This window comes from Oncorhynchus masou, chromosome 28, assembly GCF_036934945.1.
Source record: "Oncorhynchus masou masou isolate Uvic2021 chromosome 28, UVic_Omas_1.1, whole genome shotgun sequence".
Lineage (NCBI taxonomy): Eukaryota > Metazoa > Chordata > Actinopteri > Salmoniformes > Salmonidae > Oncorhynchus > Oncorhynchus masou.
In genome coordinates this window covers 15,012,639-15,035,994 of record NC_088239.1, presented here as the reverse complement: position 1 = coordinate 15,035,994, position 23,356 = coordinate 15,012,639, and the positions used below count along the sequence as shown (strand labels likewise).

At 43.0% G+C, this 23,356-nt stretch overlaps 2 protein-coding genes across 2 annotated transcripts; both read left to right on the top strand.

Annotated features, from left to right (window-relative positions):
* The first annotated feature begins 224 nt into the window (after positions 1-224).
* On the top strand, positions 225-16,630 carry LOC135517239 (palmitoyl-protein thioesterase ABHD10, mitochondrial-like). The gene is made up of 5 exons (XM_064941359.1): positions 225-338; positions 10,290-10,473; positions 11,647-11,758; positions 13,029-13,166; positions 13,314-16,630. The coding sequence occupies exons 1-5, from the start codon at positions 245-247 to the stop codon at positions 13,653-13,655; spliced, it is 870 nt and encodes a 289-aa protein (XP_064797431.1). The 5' UTR covers positions 225-244; the 3' UTR covers positions 13,656-16,630.
* A 3,339-nt stretch (positions 16,631-19,969) lies between these two features.
* On the top strand, positions 19,970-22,391 carry LOC135518529 (transgelin-3-like). Its single transcript, XM_064943700.1, has 5 exons — positions 19,970-20,023; positions 20,700-21,009; positions 21,224-21,398; positions 21,660-21,762; positions 21,842-22,391. Exons 2-5 carry the CDS (start codon positions 20,830-20,832, stop codon positions 21,981-21,983), a joined length of 600 nt encoding a protein of 199 aa, XP_064799772.1. The 5' UTR covers positions 19,970-20,023; positions 20,700-20,829; the 3' UTR covers positions 21,984-22,391.
* Positions 22,392-23,356: the final 965 nt, after the last annotated feature.

The following is a 23,356-nucleotide window of genomic DNA, read 5'->3' as shown; positions in this document are numbered from 1 at the left end:
TAACCCAGGGTGCATGCTACAATATATATTTTTTAAGTATATTCCATTTGTGGACCACTTCTCATGTACACAGACACACTAATGTATTGGGTACCTCTATTGTATGCATCTGTCAACATTGAAGTGGCGGTAATGCACCATAAAGTTGGATGCCAACCGCCGACAAAAAACCCCACCAAAGAAGAAGATCTGGCAAAGTTGATCTTCTCGCGATATTTCCGTAGTGTGTGGTGAAGTCTGAGATATGGCAGCCGTGGCCCTGAAGTCCTGTCGCAAAGGACTGCCTCACATTTTGAGGGATGGAGCAGTCGCTACTCTCTGGCTAAAGGCTTTGGGAGGTGAGTATGGTACTACGGTTCGATGTGTACCGTTTCACGGGAAAATGTATAGGCATCGTGTATAAAAACAAATAGAGGGGGTGTGGCAGAGGCAGGGTCGGCACAAAGTACCACAGCCACAAAGTCATAAACCCAGCCTATTTCTACAATTTATCTTCTTAAAATGATTTAAAACTTCACCCTAACCACACTATGCCTAACCCTATCCTTAAATTAAGCAACTTTTTGTTTTCATAAATGATTACGATGTAGCCAAATTTTGACTTCGTGGCTGTGGCAACTTGTGACAACCCGGCGGCAGAACCCGTCATCTGAATGTATTTGTTTGCTCGTACACATAAACTGCGCAGCACTTGCATATTCTTAGATATCGCACAATCAATGCAGGTAAGGAATGGGCGCGTTCGAGCGTATCACTTTAGTCAACACGTTGACCAACCGTCACAGCCATAAACAATGTGTGGCATTATGGGTATAAAATTAGTCCGACTTGCTACTACATGTCGACTGCATGACCTTTACAACAACCATGTGATTAAAGGTCATGAACTTTCGACTGCAGTTCCTCCTTACAAACCGCAGTCAGAAACAAAGCAGTGTGGAAGACAATGGCAGGTAGTCTAGTGTTTAGAGTGTTGGACTAGTAACCGGAAGGTTGCAAGATCGAATCCCTGAGTTGACATGTACATTTAGGGAAGTAATACCCCCTCTGGGGGTTAAAGTTGAATTGGAACTATAATCATATTCAAGAGGGTGTGATTGTGTTTCACATAAGGATCACTTAATGAGTCCATTTTGTAATGTGTAAATGACCAATAACATATGCTGCTGCAGAATAAACAAACCACACATGCTGATGTACTTTATTTCCTCATTACCATCATATCTACATTTCTGAGTCATCACTTAACCCACTAGGCTATCATTGAAAATAAGAATTTGTTCTTAACTGACTTGCCTAGTTAAATAAAGGTTAAACAACCCTATTCTGATTTTTGGAAGTAAAAGGCGTTACAGTGCGTTAGAAAAGGATTCAGACCCCTTCCCTTTTTTCACATTTTGCTACGTTACAACCTTATTCTAAAGTTGAATAAATCGTTTTTTCCCTCATCAATCTACAACCAATACCCCATAATGACAAAGCAAAACCATGTTTTTAGAAATTCTTTGCAAATTTATTACAAATAAAACAACAGAAATACCTTATTTACATAAGTATTCAGACCCTTTGCTATGATACTCAAAATTGACCTCAGATGCATCCTGTTTCCATTGATAATCTTTGAGATGTTTCTACAACTTTATTGGAGTCCACCTGTGTTAAATTCAATTGATAGGACATGATTTGGAAAGGCATACATCTGTTTATATAAGGTCCCACAGTTGTCAGAGCAAAAACCAAGCCATGAGGTCGAAGGAATTGTCCGTAGAACTCCGAGACAGGATTGTTTCAAGGCACAGATCTGGGGAAGGGTAATATTTATTTTATTTATCCTTTATTTTACCATGTAAGTTGACTGAGAACACATTCTCATTTGCAGCAACAACCTGGGGATTATTAGGTGACTGTGGTGGTTTGATGGCCATACTGGGAATTGAGCCAGGACACTGGGGTTAACACCCCTACTCTAACAATAAGTGCCATGGGATCTTTCATGACCGCAGAGAGTCAGGACACCCGTTTAATGTCCCATCTGAAAGACGGCACCCAATCACTGCCCTCGTGATATTTTTTTAGACCAGAGGAAAGAGGCACCCTCCTACTGGCCCTCCAACAACACTTCCAGCAGCATCTGGTCTCCCATCCAGGGACTGACCAGGACCAACCCTGCTTAGCTTCAGAAGCAAGCCAGCAGTGGTATGCAGGGTGGTATGCTACTAGCAATAAATAAATGTCTGCAGCATTGAAGGTCCCCAAGAAGACAGTGGACTCCATCATTCTTAAATGTAAGAAGTTTGGAATCACCAAGACTCTTCCTAGAGCTGAGCAATCGGGAGCAGGGCCTTAGTCAAGGGAGGTTACCAAGAAACCGATGGTCACTCTGATAGAGTTCCTCTGTGGACATGGGAGGACCTACCAGAAGGACAACCATCTATTCAGAACTCCACCAACCAAGCTTTTATGGTGGCAAGATGGAATCCACTCCTCAATAAAAGGAACATGACAGCCAACTTGGAGTTTGCCCAAAGGCACCGAATGGACTCTGACTATGAGAAACAAGATTCTCTGGTCTGATGAAACCAAGATAGAACTCTTTAGCCTGAATGCCATGCATCACGTATGGAGAAAATCTGGCACCATCCATACGGTGAAGCATGGTGGTGGCAGTACTCAGTGATGGGTCTGAATACTTATGTAAATGTGATATGCTTTTTATTTGTAATACATTTACAAAATATGTTAAACCTGTTTTTGCTTTGTCATTATGGGATATTGTGTGTGGATTGAGGGGGGGAAATAATCAAATCCATGTTAGAGTAAGGCTAACGTTACAAAATGTGGAAAAGGTCAAGGGGTCTGAAAGCGCTGTATATGTTCAAAAGTGGTTGATGTTACCCATCATTGGTTAGGGATAGATCGAAATGTACAGAATGGGTACCTGGAGGAAAATGGGGGTGTCATGCTTTTTGAATTTCAGTCAAAGGGAGGGTTTAGTATTTTTTTAAAGTCTATTCTAGGGGACAGTCATGTAATTTATGAAATGTCAATATTTCTCTGTTTTAGAATTAGTTGCTTAATTAGGTTGTAAATAGGGAGGTGGTGGAACAAAAAAGTGAGTGCGAGAGGGGGTGACCTGGGAAGCTTTGAGGTACCGGAACAGATGGAGAAAAATAAATCACCTTTATAATAAAGCAGTGCATGCAAATCATCACATTTGCGTAGTGGTGTATAGGAGCTTACAGAAGTTGCACACATGGGGAACATTTCTTGTACTTGGGTCTGGGAAGAATTTGGCCTTTTTATATACATATTTTGTGCAATTCTGTCATTTATACATATTTGTTATTGGAAATATATTATTTCACAACAATTTAGATGATACAATTCCCTACACTATTCAGTGCTTGTTTTTATCACATATTCTGAAATTGAGCGAACAGTGTAGAATTTTAGCAACCAGGAAAAGACAAAGCAATTTCCACTAAATAACACAGCCACAAAGTCAGAACAGCTTCCCCCATTTTGACAACAGATGCCACTCCGGCAGTAGAAATCAATAGGCGAATATCACAGCCAATCACAACACTGGCGGGTAAGTAATACTGTGAAACACGATCATTCCTCTATAAGCGTCTGATACGTTATGGACATTTTCAGAAGTTGCAATGCAAAAATTCTAAGTAATCCTATGTGTAGCACCTTAAATTGTTATGGCTGCAATCCCATTAACGGGATAATTGTCATCAACAACCGCTGAATTGCATAGCGCCACATTCAAACAATATTACTAAAAATATTTAGATTCATGAAATAACAAGTGCAATATAGGAAAACACAGCTTAGCCTTTTGTTAATCCACCTGTCGTGTCAGATTTTGAAAATATGCTTTACAGCGAAAGCAATCCAAGTGTTTGTAAGTTTATCGATCGCTCGACAAAACATTATGTACACTTAGCATCAAGTAGCTTGGTCACGAACATCAGAAAAGCAATCAAATTAATCGTTTACCTTTGATGATCTTCGGATGTTTTCACTCACGAGACTCCCAGTTACACAATAAATGTTCCTTTTGTTTCATAAAGACTATATCCAAAATACCTCTGTTTGTTTGGCGCGTTATGTTCAGAAATCCACAGGAAAGAGCGGTCACGACAACGCAGACAAATTCCAAATAGTATCCGTAATGTCCACAGAAACATGTCAAACGTTTTTTATAATCAATCCTCAGGTTGTTTTTAAAATATATAACCAATAATAATATCAACCGCAACTGTATTTTTCAGTAGGAGAGGGAAAGGCAATGGCTGCCCAAACTCTGTTGCGTGAGCAAAACTCATGCAAACACCTGCCGCGATAAAAGCCTGACACTATGTCTGAAGACTGTTGACACCTTGAGTACGCGATAGGAAAAGGAATCGGGTTGATATCCCTTTAAATGGAGCAAAGGCAGGCTATGGAACATGGAGTTCAAAATAGAAGCCACTTCCTGGTTTGATTTTCCTGCAATATCAGTACTGTTATACTCACAGACAATATTTAGACAGTTTTGGAAACTTTAGAGTGTTTTCTATCAAATCAAATTTATTTATATAGCCCTTCGTACATCAGCTGATATCTCAAAGTGCTGTACAGAAACCCAGCCTAAAACCCCAAACAGCAAGCAATGCAGGTGTAGAAGCACGGTGGCTAGGAAAAACTCCCTAGAAAAGCCAAAACCTAGGAAGAAACCTAGAGAGGAACCAGGCTATGTGGGGTGGCCAGTCCTCTTCTGGCTGTGCCGGGTAGAGATTATAACAGAACATGGCCAAGATGTTCAAATGTTCATAAATGACCAGCATAGTCAAATAATAATAAGGCAGAACAGTTGAAACTGGAGCAGCAGCACGGCCAGGTGGACTGGGGACAGCAAGGAGTCATCATGTCAAGTAGTCCTGGGGCATGGTCCTAGGGCTCAGGTCAGTTGAAACTGGAGCAGCAGCACGGCCAGGTGGACTGGGGACAGCAAGGAGTCATCATGTCAGGTAGTCCTGGGGCATGGTCCTAGGGCTCAGGTCCTCCGAGAGAGAGAAGGAGAGAATTAGAGAACGCACACTTAGATTCACACAGGACACCGAATTGGACAGGAGAAGTACTCCAGATATAACAAACTGACCCCAGCCCCCGACACATAAACTACTGCAGCATAAATACTGGAGGCTGAGACAGGAGGGGTCAGGAGACACTGTGGCCCCACCCGAGGACACCCCCGGACAGGGCCAAACAGGAAGGATATAACCCCACCCACTTTGCCAAAGCACAGCCCCCACACCACTGGAGGGATATCTCCAACCACCAACTTACCATCCTGAGACAAAGCTGAGTATAGCCCGCAAAGATCTCCGCCACGGCACAACCCAAGGGGCGGGGCGCCAACCCAGACAGGATGACCACATCAGTGAATCAACCCACTCAGGTGACGCACCCCCTCCAGGGACGGCATGAGAGAGCCCCAGCAAGCCAGTGACTCAGCCCCTGTAATAGGGTTAGAGGCAGAGAATCCCAGTGGAAAGAGGGGAACCGGCCAGGCAGAGACAGCAAGGGTGGTTCGTTGCTCCAGAGCCTTTCCGTTCACCTTCCCACTCCTGGGCCAGACTACACTCAATCATATGACCCACTGAAGAGATGAGTCTTCAGTAAAGACTTAAAGGTTGAGACCGAGTTTGCGTCTCTGACATGGGTAGGCAGACCGTTCCATAAAAATGGAGCTCTATAGGAGAAAGCCCTGCCTCCAGCTGTTTGCTTAGAAATTCTAGGGACAATTAGGAGGCCTGCGTCTTGTGACCGTAGCGTACGTGTAGGTATGTACGGCAGGACCAAATCAGAGAGATAGGTAGGAGCAAGCCCATGCAATGCTTTGTAGGTTAGCAGTAAAACCTTGAAATCAGCCCTTGCTTTGACAGGAAGCCAGTGTAAGGAGGCTAGCACTGGAGTAATATGATCAAATTTTTTGGTTCTAGTCAGGATTCTAGCAGCCATATTTAGCACTAACTGAAGTTTATTTAGTGCTTTATCCGGGTAGCCGGAAAGTAGAGCATTGCAGTAGTCTAACCTAGAAGTGACAAAAGCATGGATTAATTTTTCTGCATCATTTTTGGACAGAAAGTTTCTGATTTTTGCAATGTTACGTAGATGGAAAAAGCTGTCCTTGAAATGGTCTTGATATGTTCTTCAAAAGAGAGATCAGGGTCCAGAGTAACGCCGAGGTCCTTCACAGTTTTATTTGCGAAGACTGTACAACCATTAAGATTAATTTTCAGATTCAACAGAAGATCTCTTTGTTTCTTGGGACCTAGAACAAGCATCTCTGTTTTATCCGAGTTTAAAAGTAGAAAGTTTGCTGCCATCCACTTCCTTATGTCTGAAACACATGCTTCTAGCGAGGGCAATTTTGGGGCTTCACCATGTTTCATTGAAATGTACAGCTGTGTATCATCCGCATAGCAGTGAAAGTTAACATTATGTTTTCGAATAACATCCCCAAGAGGTAAAATATATAGTGAAAACAACAGCGGTCCTAAAACGGAACCTTGAGGAACACCGAAATTTACAGTTGATTTGTCAGAGGACAAACCATCCACAGAGACAAACTGATATCTTTCCGACAGATAAGATCTAAACCAGGCCAGAACTTGTCCGTGTAGACCAATTTGGGTTTCCAATCTCTCCAAAAGAATGTGGTGATCGATGGTATCAAAAGCAGCACTAAGGTCTAGGAGCACGAGGACAGATGCAGAGCCTCGGTCCGATGCCATTAAAATGTCATTTACCACCTTCACAAGTGCCGTCTCAGTGCTATGATGGGGTCTAAAACCAGACTGAAGCATTTCATATACATTGTTTGTCTTCAGGAAGGCAGTGAGTTGCTGAGCAACAGCCTTTTCTAAGATTTTTGAGAGGAATGGAAGATTCGATATAGGCCGATTTAGTTTTTTATATTTTCTGGGTCAAGGTTTGGCTTTTTCAAGAGAGGCTTTATTACTGCCACTTTTAGTGAGTTTGGTACACATCCGGTGGATAGAGAGCCGTTTATTATGTTCAACATAGGAGGGCCAAGCACAGGAAGCAGCTCTTTCAGTAGTTTAGTTGGAATAGGGTCCAGTAAGCAGCTTGAAGGTTTAGAGGCCATGATTATTTTCATCATTGTGTCAAGAGATATAGTACTAAAACACTTGAGCGTCTCTCTTGATCCTAGGTCCACGCAGAGTTGTGCAGACTCAGGACAACTGAGCTTTGAAGGAATACGCAGATTTAAAGAGGAGTCTGTAATTTGCTTTCTAATAATCATAATTTTTCCTCAAAGAAGTTCATGAATTTATCACTGCTAAAGTGAAAGTCATCCTCTCTTGGGGAATGCTGCTTTTTAGTTAGCTTTGCGACCGTATCAAAAAGGAATTTTGGATTGTTCTTATTGTCCTCAATTAAGTTAGAAAAATAGGATGATCGAGCAGCAGTAAGGGCTCTTCGGTACTGCAATACTGCTATCCAATACTAATAATAATATACATATATTAGCAACTGAGACGGAGGAGCTGGCCGTTTACTCTGGGCACCTTTTCATCCAAGCTACTCAATACTGCCCCTGCAGCCATAAGAAGTTAAGGTTGACGCTCTCAGGCGGGATGAAAACAACAACATCGACCATGATCTTTTGCTAGTTACGACCACTTTCGCCATGATCCTTAACAAAAAAAAAACGTTTTGGTCCATTCAGCAATATGGCCAGATATATTCGAGAAAGGAGAATACCAGAATCCCATTGGGCAATGAATGGAGGAACATGTAACACCTTACCCATCAGACTGTCGACCAATCACGTTCACCTTGTCATGCTGTGTCACACGGTTGCTAAGCGAACCGTCACGTAATCCCTTCTCAAAGTCAGGCTATGTCCTTGCCCCAGAATCGCCCAGAATGGACCACACGGCCCATTGATGACGCATGGGCAATGTACACAATGGGCGTTAATATGATTCCAATAGAGTTTTACATCTCCTCAAAAGTCATCTCTGATATGGCGTGCTTCAAATTCAAATACTTCCAGCTTCATGCACCATCTGGTGTTTTCCATCGGAATACGGGGATGACGTACATCAGCGCAATCACCATTTACTGGATTTAATGTCTGTGGTTAGCACAGTCCCCCAGTGTAAAGTGCAGGAGTAGTTTCTTTTTGCAACGCTAGTATTTACCATAGAGAATGATAGAGGCCTCAAGTAGCCAAAAGGCTGCATTAGCATGGGCAGAGCCATTGAGAGCTTTCACCGTTTTGATTGAAGTCAAACTGAGTGGGTCTTCCAACTTCATTGTGACCCTGTTGGAGTCATGTCCAACCTGGACGGATCAGCCAATCATGAAAAAAATTGACTCCTTCAAAATGGAGATTGCCTCAATGGTGCTGCCCATGCTTTCAGAGACACTATAATGGCACAGATACAAAGATGAGTCCTCTGGCTCTATGGTATTTACATACTTGCGTTGCTGGGAATTGGCTTGCAAAAACAATTTAAAATAGTCTGCTGGAAGCCAGAAATTAAATAATATTTTATTTCAACATACTCTTTTGATTGTCTGTAGGCTTGGTCCTTATGCAGGGGGGAATTAGAGAAAAAAGCATCTAATGGAAAGTATAATTAAACAGAATTTCCAAACGTGGGTTTACCTCGTGTCAAAATAAAAGTCCTCCAAGTTCCTGCTTTTTTTGGGGCAGGTATGGTGCACGTGCAGGACTTTTATTTTGATATGCGCTAAGCAGAGAGAAAAGTGTGTCTACAGACCCACGTTTATAGAAAGTCTGTTAAATTTATGTTCCATAGTACATCAGGGAAACTGGGCAGAAGGGAGTCGGGTGCTTCAAATACAGCAGATCTGCAACATCATTAATTGAGCCTCTCATATCCTCCTTAATTGCCAGCCTCAACATGTTACGGAAAGAGATGAACTGTATAGGAAGCTCTGGGGACAGGTCATGTGGATACTGGACAGTCAATAAATTGGCAGATGCAAACAGATTATCATCTTTAAATGACAGCTGTTCCTGAGGGCTCAACAAAAAAGCGGTTTGTGATTTTGTTCATACTGGTGAACTGCCGTTTTCAATTGTGTGGTTGCAATATCTACAGTCCCTTATCTCTGGTAGTCTTGAATGATGCATGCCAAGATATAAGTTTAAATTGTGTGCAGCGCAATGGACATATAATGCACAATGTGTCCGAAAATACTGTCTGGATTGTCAATACTCAGTATTGAAAACAGTCGGGCCCGCAACCTGGACCTACAGGTCGTGGTGAGAACATTTGAACACAAAATGCAAGGCGACACAGTTGCATATTGTTGTTACTATAGGCTGGCATTAATAGACTGGTTTTACGCACAACAAATTTCTATCCATGCTGGGAGAGACCGCGAGGATGGTTCATGTCATGCAGGTTGGCTATACAGGACAGCTGTATATTCTAAACAAATCAATTGGTTGCAGATTAGTATGCTGTTGTATCGAACATTTATTTTACAATCCGTCAGCCAGCATCCTAAGTGGACGCCCTGCTTATCATTGGAAAATGACAACCAAATAGTTCTAACATTTATCCATTAGCTAAGGCAAAGCTATAGGCTACATGCCCTGGCACCACAGAAAGCCTATCATCAATTCGATAGGCAGCCGCATAGACATGTCGCAGTTTCAACACAATGGACAGCGATCTGCAATCTATACCTTGCGAATGGCTGTCTGGCTGACTCGATTGTTTTATTTTTTCAGGGGGTGAACTGCGACCTTGCAGGGGTCCAGAGAATCTGCGTTATGCCAGTTCTAGCGTTGCTAAAAGCAGCAAGGGTAGCCTCATTTTTAGACATCAATGCAAATGCTGTTAAATTAAGTATAACCTTTTGCTTTATAATTGTCTAGGCTTGTAATGTTATTCTGTTTTAATTGTTTTTACATTGTGATAAGTAACACTTTTTCACCTGAATTGCATCGGGTCATAGTCTGCTGTATTAGGGTCTGTTCGGTAGCTTTCACTCTGGTGATGTGAACAAGGTCTTGTCCCACAGCACTGGCCACAGCTGATCATTCCTTGCCTTGACTTCACCCTGATTTGATCTTTCAAGGGGGTTGCACAAATCACCCAAATACAACCTATATTTTACACGCTATTCTTGAAGACGCACTCCATTCTCAACGATTGCATTAAATCACTTATTAGAATTCTGTCATAGTCAATTGGCACATATTGTGTGTGTTTGTCATACAGGGGCGAGACAGAAGTCCTCTGTACAGTATGTGACAAGGCCAGAGCTCCCTAAGCTGGCCTACTGCAGGGTAAAGGGGAAGAGTCCAGGCGTGGTCTTCCTGCCTGGGTATGGATCCAACATGAATGGCCAGAAAGCTGAGGCACTGGAGGAGTTCTGCAGGTCTCTTGGACACTCATACCTTAGGTACTGTACTCTACCTGCCGCTGTGTAACACAATACACAGCAGCATGTAACCTAGTGGTTAAGAGCGTTGGGTCAGGAACTGAAAGGCCGCTGGTTCGTATCCCCGAGCCAACTAGGTGAAAAGTCTGTCTGTGCCCCAGAGCAAGGCACTTAACCCTAATCACTCTAGATAAGAGTGTCTGCTAAATTACTCAAATGTAGTTAAATGTTTCCCACAAATATAAATCCAAATAAATAGAATTGCATGGTTATGGCAAAACTCATTTCCTCAAGCTTCCTGTAAAGGCATACTGGTACACAACTAACTTTCAAATTATAGCTGAACTTTGGCTCTTTTAGCCTTCCCAAGTTGCTAAAATCTTTTGATTAGGTTATAGGTGTTGAACAAAGGTTGCTATAGTATTTTAACAAGAGGGTCTACTTGATTAAAATTTTATTCGCTCTTTCTCACCTCACTTTTCAGAAAAGGAAATTGAGTAAACATTTTGATAAAAATTGTATGGCCTAATAAACCATGTTATAGAAATACCATGTTTATACCGTCATTTAGACCGTGGCACATTACCCGAATATACCCCCTGAATCTGAATATCTGAGGTAGGCGTGCCTTAGCCAAACCTCTATCTTGATGTTCATTGCCTGAATAGACTCCCTAGCTTTTGAACCCATTTACTCCTGAGGTACTGACCTGTTGCACGCTCTACAACCACTGTGATTATTATTTGACCCTGCTGGTCATCTATGATCATTTGAACATCTTGAAGAACATTCTGGCCCTAAACGGCCATGTCTTCTTATAATCTCCACCCGGCACAGCCAGAAGAGAACTGGCCACCTCTCAGAGCCTGGTTCCTCTATATGTTTCTTCCTAGGTTCCTGCCTTTCTAGGGAGTTTTTCCATGCTTCTATATCTGCATTGCTTGCTGTTTGGGGTTTTAGGCTGGGTTTCTGTTATAGAAATTTGACATTTGCTGATGTAAAAAGGTTTTATAAATACATTTGATTGATTGATAGCCTGTATGTTACGCAAATAGACCACCCTCTAAGTCATGTTACCCAAATACACTATGCTCTCAGAGTTTTTATGCTCGCTTAGTAGCCAGATTTTTCCCCCATGTTTTATTGTGTGTCTGACTGGTCCTCCAGGTTCATGTTGTGTTTGTGGTTCCCCAGGTTTGACTACACAGGCCATGGGTTATCGGAGGGGGTGTTCACTGAAGGGACCATCGGCACCTGGAAGAAAGATGTCCTCTTCGTGTTGGATGAACTAACAGAGGGTCCACAGGTGAAAGAACTCTCCACTGGCTATAGAATCATATCTAAACTAGCCTTTAGATAACTCTCGTATTTCTGTGTGTATTTGGTTGGATTCAAATTGGTATTTGATTTAGTTCATTATTAAAGTGTTTTGTATTTTCAGATCTGCATTTAAGAGCTCAAAGACTGGTTTGACTTTATAACCCAGTTATAGACCTTCTCTCCATTGATATTTCAAAATATGCTCTGTTAATTTTGCCCTCCATAATATTTACTCTATTTGTTGTGTAAGATTTCAGTTAGAATCTGTATAAAAACAACTGTGGTTGTCTATTAGTGTTGTTGACTTCAAACGGTGGTGGTGTTAGTGTCACATGTTTTCACAAGTGGGCGCTGTCACCCAAATGAAATATCATCTCGCAACACCATGTAACGTTCACGTCACGCACCGTTCAATCATTACCTGAGTAGCATAGCATAGCCTCCCATGCCAGGCTTCAGGGCTCTTCTTGACATTCATCAGACCTACAGCTAGTGAATGAGCCCATTAACAGGGCCAGAGTCATATTACTCCCAATGTCCTTGTGATGATGATGATGATGATGATGATGATTTGGAACTGATTCAGGGAACAGAAAAAATAACAGCCTTTTTCCAGGGACGGAAAAACTGAATCGGAAACGAAAGTGATCTTTTAGTGTTCCCGGAACAGTACCGTTCACATTTTGAGAACTGGTTAATCATTTTTTTAAATTGTTCCCAGAACATTCTTAATATCTGGTATGTAATTCTGTAATTTAGTGACATTATAATACTAGTAATAGCCTAAACACATTACAATTCACTTCATGTCATGTTAACAACTAGCTTACCGTTCCATAGCAAGCTTCTCCATCCACACTAATTGGTGGAGTAAATTAATGACATAAATGTAAAAGCTACAGTATGTTGAGTTCATGGGGGGGAGGAAATGTACGAAAAGGAACTATATTAACCTTTTTTTCTGGATCAAACCAACGAAATACAGACGGGTTGTGCTCGGAACTGAACGATCGGAAAATAATTTCCCCTGGTTAGAATCACATCTGTTTTTAGAAACTACTTCTGTCCATTGTAGCGATAACTAGATGACCATGGTGTTTCTCTGCAGAAGAGTTGGTTCAAATGGAAGAAAGGAGATGAGGAGACAAGCGAAGCAATCCATATCAAACTGTTGGTATTTCTATGTACCATTGCTCCCTATCCTAGATCAAGGCATCTTTAACGTAATCACGTCTTTCCCCATGGTCTCTGTTTAGATCATGGTGGGGTCCAGTATGGGCGGCTGGCTCATGCTGTTGGCAGCTATCGCCAGGCCGGAGAAGACTGCAGCTCTGGTGGGCATATCCACGGCAGCAGACCACATCGTCACAGCCTTCAAGTCAATGTCTTTAGAGGTGAGCGAGGACATCATAAAATAATGTGTGGTTATGACCAGGTGCTAATTCCATTTATTTTCAGGGAGTGGTGAATTGAAATATAATGCTCTGGGAATGTCAATTTATTATTTGATTTAAAATGAAATGGATCCCATTTCACCACAGGTGCGTAAGGAGATTGAAGAGAAGGGCGTGCTGACTGTGCCCACCAAGCACAGCGAGGAGGGCACCTACACGTTCACTATGGGCTTCCTGAAGGAGGCGGAGAACCATTGTGTCCTCCAGAGCCCCATCCCCATCACCTGCCCCGTGAGGCTCATCCACGGCCTGAAGGATGACGACGTGCCCTGGCACATCTCCATGCAAGTGGCCGAGCGCGTCCTCAGCCCCGACGTGGACGTCATCCTCCGCCGCCACGGTCAGCACCGCATGGCCGAGAAGGATGACATCAGGCTCATGGTCTACACCATCGATGACCTCATAGACAAGCTGACCACCCTCGTTTGATTTGGGGGGGTGTTAGGAATGCACCCCATTGGAGAGGCAGGAGCAACCATATGATCCCACTCTCCCCTTACCCTTCCTTCCATCCTGCCCAGTTTGTCCTCAGTATGCTGTTACAAAGCAAGAGAGAAAGATGAGGTTTATCGAAAGTACAAACTGTGATGGAACAAGGATGTCGTCTGTCAGAAACCTCAGCCAGGTCCCTAATGCCTGCCTTGGGGAGGGAGTGTGTCTTTTACCAGTTTACTCTGTGCAGTCTTTTTAGGTAAACCTTTTTACGGGGAATACTGCCACTGCTAATGCTGCCACTGTTTGTTTGACAGATCCTGGTCCTTTTGCCAGACCCTAATAGTTCTACATTGCCTTTTTTACCACGTCTCATACCCGTTGGGTCAACAAAGCCTCTGCACAGCAGAGTGGAGCGCAGGTCTCGTCTAATTGTGCATGCAGATATTATATGAGGCACAGATGGAATACACACAGACAACAAGCTCCATCAAACTGCCTCCTATGCAGAAGCACCGTGACATTGTGTGGTGATCGGTCCAAGCTGTATTATCACACTGTGTCGATACCAAGAAGACTGTACACTGTCTCAAAATAGCTGAAGAAAAGTCCAGAGGAAGGTCTTTTCTATTTTATTGTACATCCACCCACATTCCCATGGGCCAGTCTGAACCACTGGGCTGTTGATTAACATGTCGTTGGTTATTGGACTGTGTTCAATGGGGCAGAAAGCCAGTCCTGCTGCAGCAGACACAGTAACTCTCTCTCTCTCTCTCTCTCTCTCTGGTCCCCTGCTGCTCTGACCTTTCACTCTTCGGATGACGACACTTAAACATGAGCACGCATTGGGGTGTAAATCAAAGTGCCTGAGTTATTTAAGTACTGTACATTGCCTTTGGAAAGTGTTCAGACCCCTTGACTTTTTCCACATTTTGTTATGTTACAGCCTTTTTCTAAAATGGATCAAATGTTTTATTTCCCTTAGCAATCTACACAAAAACCATAATGACAAAGCAAAAACAGTTTAGACATTTTTGCAAATGTATTCAAAATCAGAAACAAATACCTTATTTACATAAGTATTCAGACCCTTTGCTATGAGACTCGAAATTGAGCTCAGGTGCATCCTGTTTCCATTGATCATCCTTGAGATGTTTCTACAACTTGATTGGAGTCTGTGGTAAATTCAATTGATTGGACATGATTTGGAAAGGTACACACCTGTTTATATAACGGTCCCACAGTTGACAGAGCATGTCAGAGCAAAAACCAAGCCATGAGGTCGAAGGGATTGTCAGTAGAGCTCCGAGACAGGATTGTGTCAAGTCACAGATCTGGGGAAGGGTACCAAAAAATGTCTGCAGCATTGAAGGTCCCCAAGAGGACTCCATCATTCTAAAATTGAAGAAGTTTGGACCACCAAAGACTTTTCCTAGAGCTGGCTGCCCAGCCAAACTGAGCAATCGGGGTAGAAGGGCCTTGGTCAAGGAGGTGACCAAGATTCCGATGTTCACTCTGACAGAGCTCTAAAGTTCCTCTGTGGAGATGGAAGAAACTTCCAGAAGGACAACTATCTCTGCAGCACTCTACCAATCAGGTGGCCAGACTGGTTGAGTGGCCAGACGGAAGCTACTTCTCAGTAAAAGGCACATGACAGCCCGCTTGGAGTTTGCCAAAAGTACCCTAAAGACTCTCAGACCATCATAAACAAGATTCTCTGTTCTGATGTAACCAAGATTGAACTTTGGCCTGAATGCCAAGTCTGGAAGAAATCTGGCCTCATCCCTACGGTGAAGCATGGTGGTGGCAACATCATGCTGTGGGGATGTTTTTCAGCGGCAGGGACCGTTAGACTAGTCAGGATTGAGGCAAATATGAACAGAGCAATGTACAGAGATCCTTGATGAAAACCTGCTCCAGAGCACTCAGGATCTCAGACTGGGGTGAAGGTTCACCTTCCAACAGGACAACGACCCTATGCACACAGCCAAGACAACTCAGGAGTGGCTTCGGGACAAGTCTCTGAATGTCCTTGAGTGGCCCAGCCAGAGCCCGGATGAATCCAATCGAACATCTCCAGAGAGACCTGAAAATAGCTGTGCAGCAATTCTCTCCATCCAACCTGACAGAGCTTGAGAGGATCTGCAGAGAAGAATGGGAAAAACTCCCCAAATACAGGTGTAACAAGCTTGTAGTCATACCCAAGAAGACTCGATGCTGTAATCGTGGTGCTTCAACAAAGTACTGATAAAAGGGTCTGAATACTTATGTAAATGTGATATTTCCTGTTTAAAAAAAAATATATATATTTAGCAAAATTTCTAAAACCTGTTTTTGCTTTGTCATTATGGGGTATTGTTTGTCGATTGAGCAAAAAAATGTAATCCATTTTAGAATAAGGCTGTAACGTCACAAAATGTAGAAAAAGTCAAGGGTTCTGAATACTTTCTGAATGCACTCACTGTATGTACATTACTGGTGAGGAATTTACTAATATGTAGTGCTAGACCATGTACCCCAATGACAAGGGCTAGAAGTGCATACACTCAGATACAGTGATGGTGAGAATACTCCTGAGTTTATTTTAGCTTGACAGTCAAATGGTACAGTATTGCAATGATGTTAGGATTCAAAAGTTTAATGGACATTCTGGAAAATCATCTCTATTTCCCGTATTTCAACACTTTCTGAATACTTTTTCCAGCTTGTGATGCATGATGTCATTTCAGTACTGTAGCCTTCACCGCACTCAGACCCTCTCTCCAGATCTGTCATCCATCAGTGCTCATCCATCAGTGCCCACCTGTCATTCATGGCAGGTGGAGCCCCACCAGTTTTGAGCCCCACCAGTTTAGCTAAAAAATAACTTTTTTTGTTGCCTGTTTTGCATGTTATTTTAACATTATTACCTGTCACATATCAGTTTGCAAACAATGTAAAACAAAAAGTTAATAAAGCCGCATACAAACATGGTCTCGTTTTTGCTTTCCTGAGTAAGGCAGCTCCAAAATGCAGGTGTTTCAGCCGAGCTCAGTGCTTTCTGAGGTGGTGGGGCAGCCAGCTGAAAATACAGAGTGTAGGGGTGGGTAATGTTCTCTAGTTGCGCTGTGATTGGCTAAGTGTTCTGTTATTGATGGGGACATTACGTCACTGCAAAATCAACGGGAGGAGCTCAAATTCAAGCCCCTTGGGTGCTGCCATAGAGTTACATTAGAAGTTCCCAACCAAGAATGCTCAAGGTCATTGGCCACAGATAAAATGACAACAAATCATGTTATATCTACAGTAGCTTTGATTGGACAACATCATACTTTCAAAATCTTAGCAAGCTAGTAGTCGTCATCATCGTGAATCAAGTCGACAATCTACTTACAAATCCTTTTCATATGAAGATAAATTATAGATAAAACACATCAGTGCTCATTGGCCACTGGACATAAACATATGAGGGGGTTGGAAGGAATCAGTGGCTAACTGCAAGCATTGCTAAGCAATCACTATCCTGCTATTCAGTGGAGTGGATGTGTGGTCCAAGTCTGGGTTTAAGGGTCTCTTTTCCAGGATTAAAAAGATAAACATTCAACATTGGCCATGCTGTCAATCCAGTCAGATTTCAGTGAGTTCAAGACAACTGGGAACTCGTTGGGGGGTACATTTTGAACGGTCATCCAACTCGGAATTCCAAGTCGGGAACTCTGGCCTCTTTCTAGAGCTCCAACCTGAAGATCACTAACGTCATGATTCGACCTTGTTTTTTCCTCGAGTTCCCAGTTGTCTTGAAAGCACCATAATGCCAGTCTTTGAAGACAAAGTTTGATGACAAAAATTTGCCCAAGAAGGACCACCGCTCCACCTTCCTGTTCATGTGAGCAGAGCACACCAAGGTGAGTCCAAAAATGTATTGTATACTGCTGCATAAATTATGTAATATGCCAGGAAAATATCTATACTGTAGCTAAGTAATACTAAGTGTATGTTGCTTGGTAAGCTGTTAGTAGCCCATGTGCCTCACCCTAATAATTTGGTCCCTTTTCTCCCTCATTTTGCCTACTGTTCTGACTTAGCCCTGCACACACAGCCTATAGCCTGTTTAAGAGAAATGTCATTTATCAAATATTGTAAGAGCTTTCATTGTCTGCTTATGTGCCCCCTTTATTTATCCTACAGTTCTGACTTGGTGTACAGGGTGAATACTGTAAGAACGCCCATGTTCTGAATTATGGCTGTGTACATTTAGAAAGTGCTGAACAAATAGTTACAGTTGAAGTCGGAAGTTTACATACACTCAATTAGTATTTGGTAGCATTGCCTTTAAATTGTTTAACTGGGTCAAACGTTTCCGGTAGCCTTCCACAAGCTTTCCACAATAAGTTGGGGGAATTTTGTCCCTTTCCTCCTGACAGAGCTGGGGTGACTGAGTCCGGATTTTAGGCCTCCTTGCCCGCACATGCTTTTTCAGTTCTGCCCACAAATTTTCTGTATGGTTGAGGTCAGGGCTTTGTGATGGCCACTCCAATACCTTGACTTTGTTGTCCTTAAGCCATTTTGCCACAACTTTGGAAGTATGATTGGGGTCATTTTCCATTTGGAAGACCAATTTGCGACCAAGCTTTAACTTCCTGACTGATGTCTTGAGATGTTGCTTCAATATATCCACACAATTTCCCTGCTTCATGATGTCATCTATTTTGTGAAGTGCACCACTCCCTCCTGCAGCGAAGCATCCCCACAACATGATGCCTCCACCCCCTTCACGGTTGAGATTGTGTTCTTCGGCTTTTTCCTCCAAACATAACGATGGTCATTATGGCCAAACAGTTCTATTTTTGTTTCATTAGACCAGAGGACATTTCACCAAAAAGTATGATCTTTGTCCCCATGTGCAGTTGCAAACCGTAATCTGGCTTTTTTATGGCAGTTTTGGAGCAGTGGCTTCTTCCTTGCTGAGCGACCTTTCAGGTTATGTCGATATAGGACTCGTTTTACTGTGGATATAGATACCTTTGTACCTGTTTCCTCCAGCATCTTCACAAGGTACTTTGCTGTTGTTCTGGGATTGATTTAGACTTTTCGCACAAAAGTGTGTTCACCTCTCGGAGACAGAACCTGTCTCCTTCCTGAGCGGTATGACGGCTGTGTGGTCCCATGGTGTTTATACTTGCGTATTATTGTTTGTACAGATGAAGGCATTTGGTAATTGCTCCCAAGGATGAACCAGACTTGTGGATGTGTCCAATTTTTTTCTGAGGTCTTGGCTGATTTCTTCTGATTTTCCCATGATGTCAAGTAAAGAGGCACTGAGTTTGAAGGTATGGCCTTGAAATATATACACATGTACACCTCCAATTGACTCATTATGTCAATTAGCCTATCAGAAGCTTCTAAAGCCATGGCATAATTGTCTGGAATTTTCCAAGCTGTTTAAAGGCACAGTCAATTTAGTGAATTGTAAGTGAAATAATCTGTAAACAATTGTTGGAAAAATTACCTGTGTCATGCACAAAGTAGATGTCCTAACCGACTTGCCAAAACTATAGTTTGTTAACAAGAAATGTGTGGAGTGATTGAAAAACTAGTTTTAATGACACCAACCTAAGTGTATGTAAACTTCTGACTTCAACGGTATATTAACTATGTCAGTCCTAGTTCGCTCATTAATATCTGAAACGAAATTACAGATTGCCTCTTATCCACTCGTCATCCTTTTATGCCATAGTTTGTACATCTCAATTTTCAATAGAAATCACATTTTATTTAAGCAAGTCAGCTGATATGGCTATGTTTTTTAAAGGCAGTAAATGAGGCTGAATTAAGTGCTTTACTGGCAAACAAGGCTCTGCTGACAGCCAGGTGTAGCAGTGTTAAGGTGTTGGACTGCTGTTGGGACAGCTTTATGTAGGCCCTAACAGTTTGTGGGCACGGTTTGTCACCGTTATCGTGCAATTAATGAATTGTTTCGTGTTGTGTTAGCTTTGCTGGCATGGTGTTTAATGGCTTTGCTGGCATGAATTTATAACAAACTGGGTGACTTTGCCCTACCAAGATTATCATGCTAATATCACCCCTGGACTTTATGATAATGATGGTCAGCCCACATAGCCTTAAAGTTGATCGTAGGCTCGCCTTGCCTTGCTTTGCCATCTCCTCTTCTTCCCGCTGGCCTGTCGCATTCTGTATCAGAGATCTAGAGGGATCCTCCTCTTGGCAGCCGCACATATAAAACCGGTGGCGTGCCACTCCCGGACACGGAGTCCAGAGCCTCGCCCACGCATGCGCCGCGGGTTCAGCATCCTCTGCGCTGACCAACTCAGTGGAATTAACTACACAGCAGCTACCAGACGAACGTTCTCTCCTCTTTTTTTCTAGTAAGTGTGCCCGGAGTTTTTATTCCTCTAATTTATTATTTAAGCAGCGCATGATTTTTGTTGTGTGCATTAATAATTAAACGGAATTGCTAGTTTATTAAATTATCTAGGAGATATTCGGAAAACTTGCGTTAGGTTGTTTTTTTTACTAATCTTATACTTTTCCTACATAGTGCATGATTGAAATTCATAATCCGATTTCCTAATTTATACGTTTTTTGGGGAGGTGAAAAAAGTTACGATTTTTTCGCATTCATGGTAGGCTACACAATCAATGCAATGCGATTGCTTTTCGATATGCTCAGCACGCTCACAGTCTAGACTACCATGGGCTATCTCATGAGAATGTGCGTGGGACGTGTGCCAAGGACCACACCCATTTAGGCTAGCGATCTGGGTCTCTGGGGGGGATGTGCTTAGTGTCTGTGCTGTAAGGAACACAATGGCCATTAGGGAGAAAGCAGAGGAAAGAAAAGTAAATCACGTGAACAATAGGTGATGTAGCTCATGATCAAAATAAAAATAAATGTTGTCCCTTATAATGCACCATGAAGAATGTGACTACTTTGCAATAGTTATTGTTCTGATGTCAGGAATTGGATGTTAATACAGCAGCATTGCTTTAACAGTGCTTGACAACGTTCCATTTTCTACATGATGTATTGCCTTTGTATAGCAGGTGCAGGCTGCCAGTGCTGTGACTGCTGCAGGGTGTTGGTCAGTGGAGCTGCAGACGACTGGTCAGTGGGTGTCTGTCTGGCCTGTCTGTCTGTCTGTCTGTTTGGGTGAGCAGGACAGGAGGAGCCATGGCTAACAGGGGACCCAGCTACGGCCTGAGCAAGGAGGTGCAGGAAAAGATAGAGTTGAAGTATGATCTGGACCTGGAGGCCCGGCTGGTGGACTGGATCGTAGCTCAGTGTGGGGGGAACCTGGAGAGACCACAGCCAAGCAGACAGAACTTCCAGACCTGGCTGATGGATGGAACAGTGAGTATGCACGAGAATGAACAAACTCAATAAGATTCACTGATTGATTGGACCGCTAACAATGACACCAATGTATGCTCCCCTCTGCCTTTATCTTTGTTTCGCTCTCCCTCTTTTCATTGATCAATCTCTTCCTTTCTCCCTCTACTTCTTCTCTTCTTTATCCATGTATCTGTATTCCTCTTACTCCACCGTTCTCTCCTCCTCCCTGTAGATTCTCTGTAGGCTCATCAATAGCCTGTACCCGCGTGGTAATGAGCCCATCAAGAAGATTCTGGAGACCCAGATGGCCTTTAAGCAGATGGAGAAGATCTCCCAGTTTCTGCAGGCTGCCGAGGCCTACGGAGTACTCACCACAGACATCTTCCAGACAGTGGACCTGTGGGAAGGTGGGCTGCACGTTCACGGGCACATATAAAGCCTCCATAAATCCGGGCGACGTTGATATGCTTCTCCAATGACGCAGAGTCTCACACTAGTGTTTCTGCTGAGCTCTGTCTGTCTGTACACGACCATCAATACTCACATTGAATTTACAAGTCTTTATAGTCCAGCATGGGTACGTGGGTAAAATCACTGGTGCCCCGCCTGTTCTTTGCTGTATGGATGGGGTCCAGTGCTTGTGAGGTTCTGTTCTGTTATGGTTACAGGGCAGGACATGGCTGCGGTACAGAGAACCTTGATGGCCCTAGGAAGTGTTGCCCTCACCAAGGACGATGGACATTACCGTGGCGACAGAGACTGGTTCCACAGGTACGGACTGGCCACGACCCCCTTGTAGAACAACACTCACACAACATCTCAACTCTCCTGTTTGTCCTGGTCTGTGTAGGAAAGCCCAGGGTTACCGGCGGGAGTTCTCTGAGGACCAGCTTCGTCAGGGCCAGAGTCTGATTGGTCTACAGATGGGCAGCAACCGTGGGGCCTCGCAGTCCGGCATGACGGGCTACGGATCGCACCGCCAGATCATGTAGAGACACCAGCCAGCTGCCCAGCCAGCTGCCAGCCACTCCCTTAGCCTGGCGGTGTACTCCAGTTACTGGACCTCCAGAAGAGAGCTCCACCACACTCCCTGAACCTCATGAAATGACCCACCCCTTTTTCCCCTTCCCCAGCAACACCAGCCATACATACATACATACATACACACCTATTGTTCGTCCCCAACACCCGAACAGGGTGCTCAATATACCCCAACCACACCATGATTCCTACAGACATCAGTAGTTTCTGCTTACCCCACACCCACTCTCCAGTCCTCCTTGGTCCTGCTCTCTCCATCCATATGGTCCTGCTCTCTCCATCCATATGGTCCTGCTCTCTCCATCCATATGGTCCTGCTCTCTCCATCCATATGGTCCTGCTCTCTCCATCCATATGGTCCTGCTCTCTCCATCCATATGGTCCTGCTCTCTCCATCCATATGGTCCTGCTCTCTCCATCCATATGGTCCTGCTCTCTCCATCCATATGGTCCTGCTAGCCATTCCCTTCAGTGGATGAAGTCTTAGTAATTCAGTCGATACAGAGAAACCAAGATTGGAGTCGTCCCTCTACAAAACAAGCCAATAGTATTTTACACTACTACCAAATATATCAGCAAGTCCATGTTATAGTATGTTACATATTTTAATTATTTAGCTCTTTATTTGTTTGTTTGTATGTACAGTAAGTGTGTCTGAGTCATTGTATAGTCATGGAGGGTTTGCTATACCTCATGAGATGTTTCATGTATAACCGAATGGATCTCGATGAGCGATGATGCCTCTGCTGTCTTGTGTTAATTATGTGAAGACTTTGCAGTAACTGCTGTAACCAAATTACCATCACGTTGTGCCTGGTTATTACAGCAAACAGACATTAAACTATGCCTTATATAAGAAATGTCACCCACCATAATGCAGAGGAATTCAAAGGCATGTATTCAGTTCTGCCGACTGGTCCTGTGCTGTGCATTTATAACATATGTGTAATTATAATGTATGTACTGGATGTGTCCATGTGTGTTTCAGCCAATCCCATGATTGTTTAAGAGCAGTGGTGGAAAAAGTACTTAATTGTCATACATGAGTAAAAGTAAAGATACCTTAATAGAAAATGACCAATAGGGAAATTCACCCAAGTGAAATACTACTTGAATAAAAGTACTTGGTTTTAAGTATACTTAAGTATCAAAAGTAAATGTAATTGCTAAAATATACTTAGGTATCAAAAGTAAAAGTATAAATCATTTCAAATTCCTTATATTTAACAAACCAGATGGCACCATTTTGTGTTTATTTTTATGGATAGACAGGGGCACACTCCAACACTCAGACATAATTTACAACACAGCATGTGTGCTTAAT

What these genes read in the sequence shown, in the direction of transcription:
- LOC135517239 (XM_064941359.1), top strand. Translation starts at nt 245, where the DNA reads ATGGCAGCCGTGGCCCTGAAGTCCTGTCGCAAAGGACTGCCTCACATT. An exon ending in AACTAACAGAGGGTCCACAG is followed by an intron (nt 11,759 to 13,028) that starts GTGAAAGAACTC and finishes GTCTCTGTTTAG; the next exon opens with ATCATGGTGGGGTCCAGTAT. An exon ending in TCAAGTCAATGTCTTTAGAG is followed by an intron (nt 13,167 to 13,313) that starts GTGAGCGAGGAC and finishes ATTTCACCACAG; the next exon opens with GTGCGTAAGGAGATTGAAGA.
- LOC135518529 (XM_064943700.1), top strand. Translation starts at nt 20,830, where the DNA reads ATGGCTAACAGGGGACCCAGCTACGGCCTGAGCAAGGAGGTGCAGGAA. An exon ending in CCTGGCTGATGGATGGAACA is followed by an intron (nt 21,010 to 21,223) that starts GTGAGTATGCAC and finishes TCCTCCCTGTAG; the next exon opens with ATTCTCTGTAGGCTCATCAA. An exon ending in GACAGTGGACCTGTGGGAAG is followed by an intron (nt 21,399 to 21,659) that starts GTGGGCTGCACG and finishes TTATGGTTACAG; the next exon opens with GGCAGGACATGGCTGCGGTA.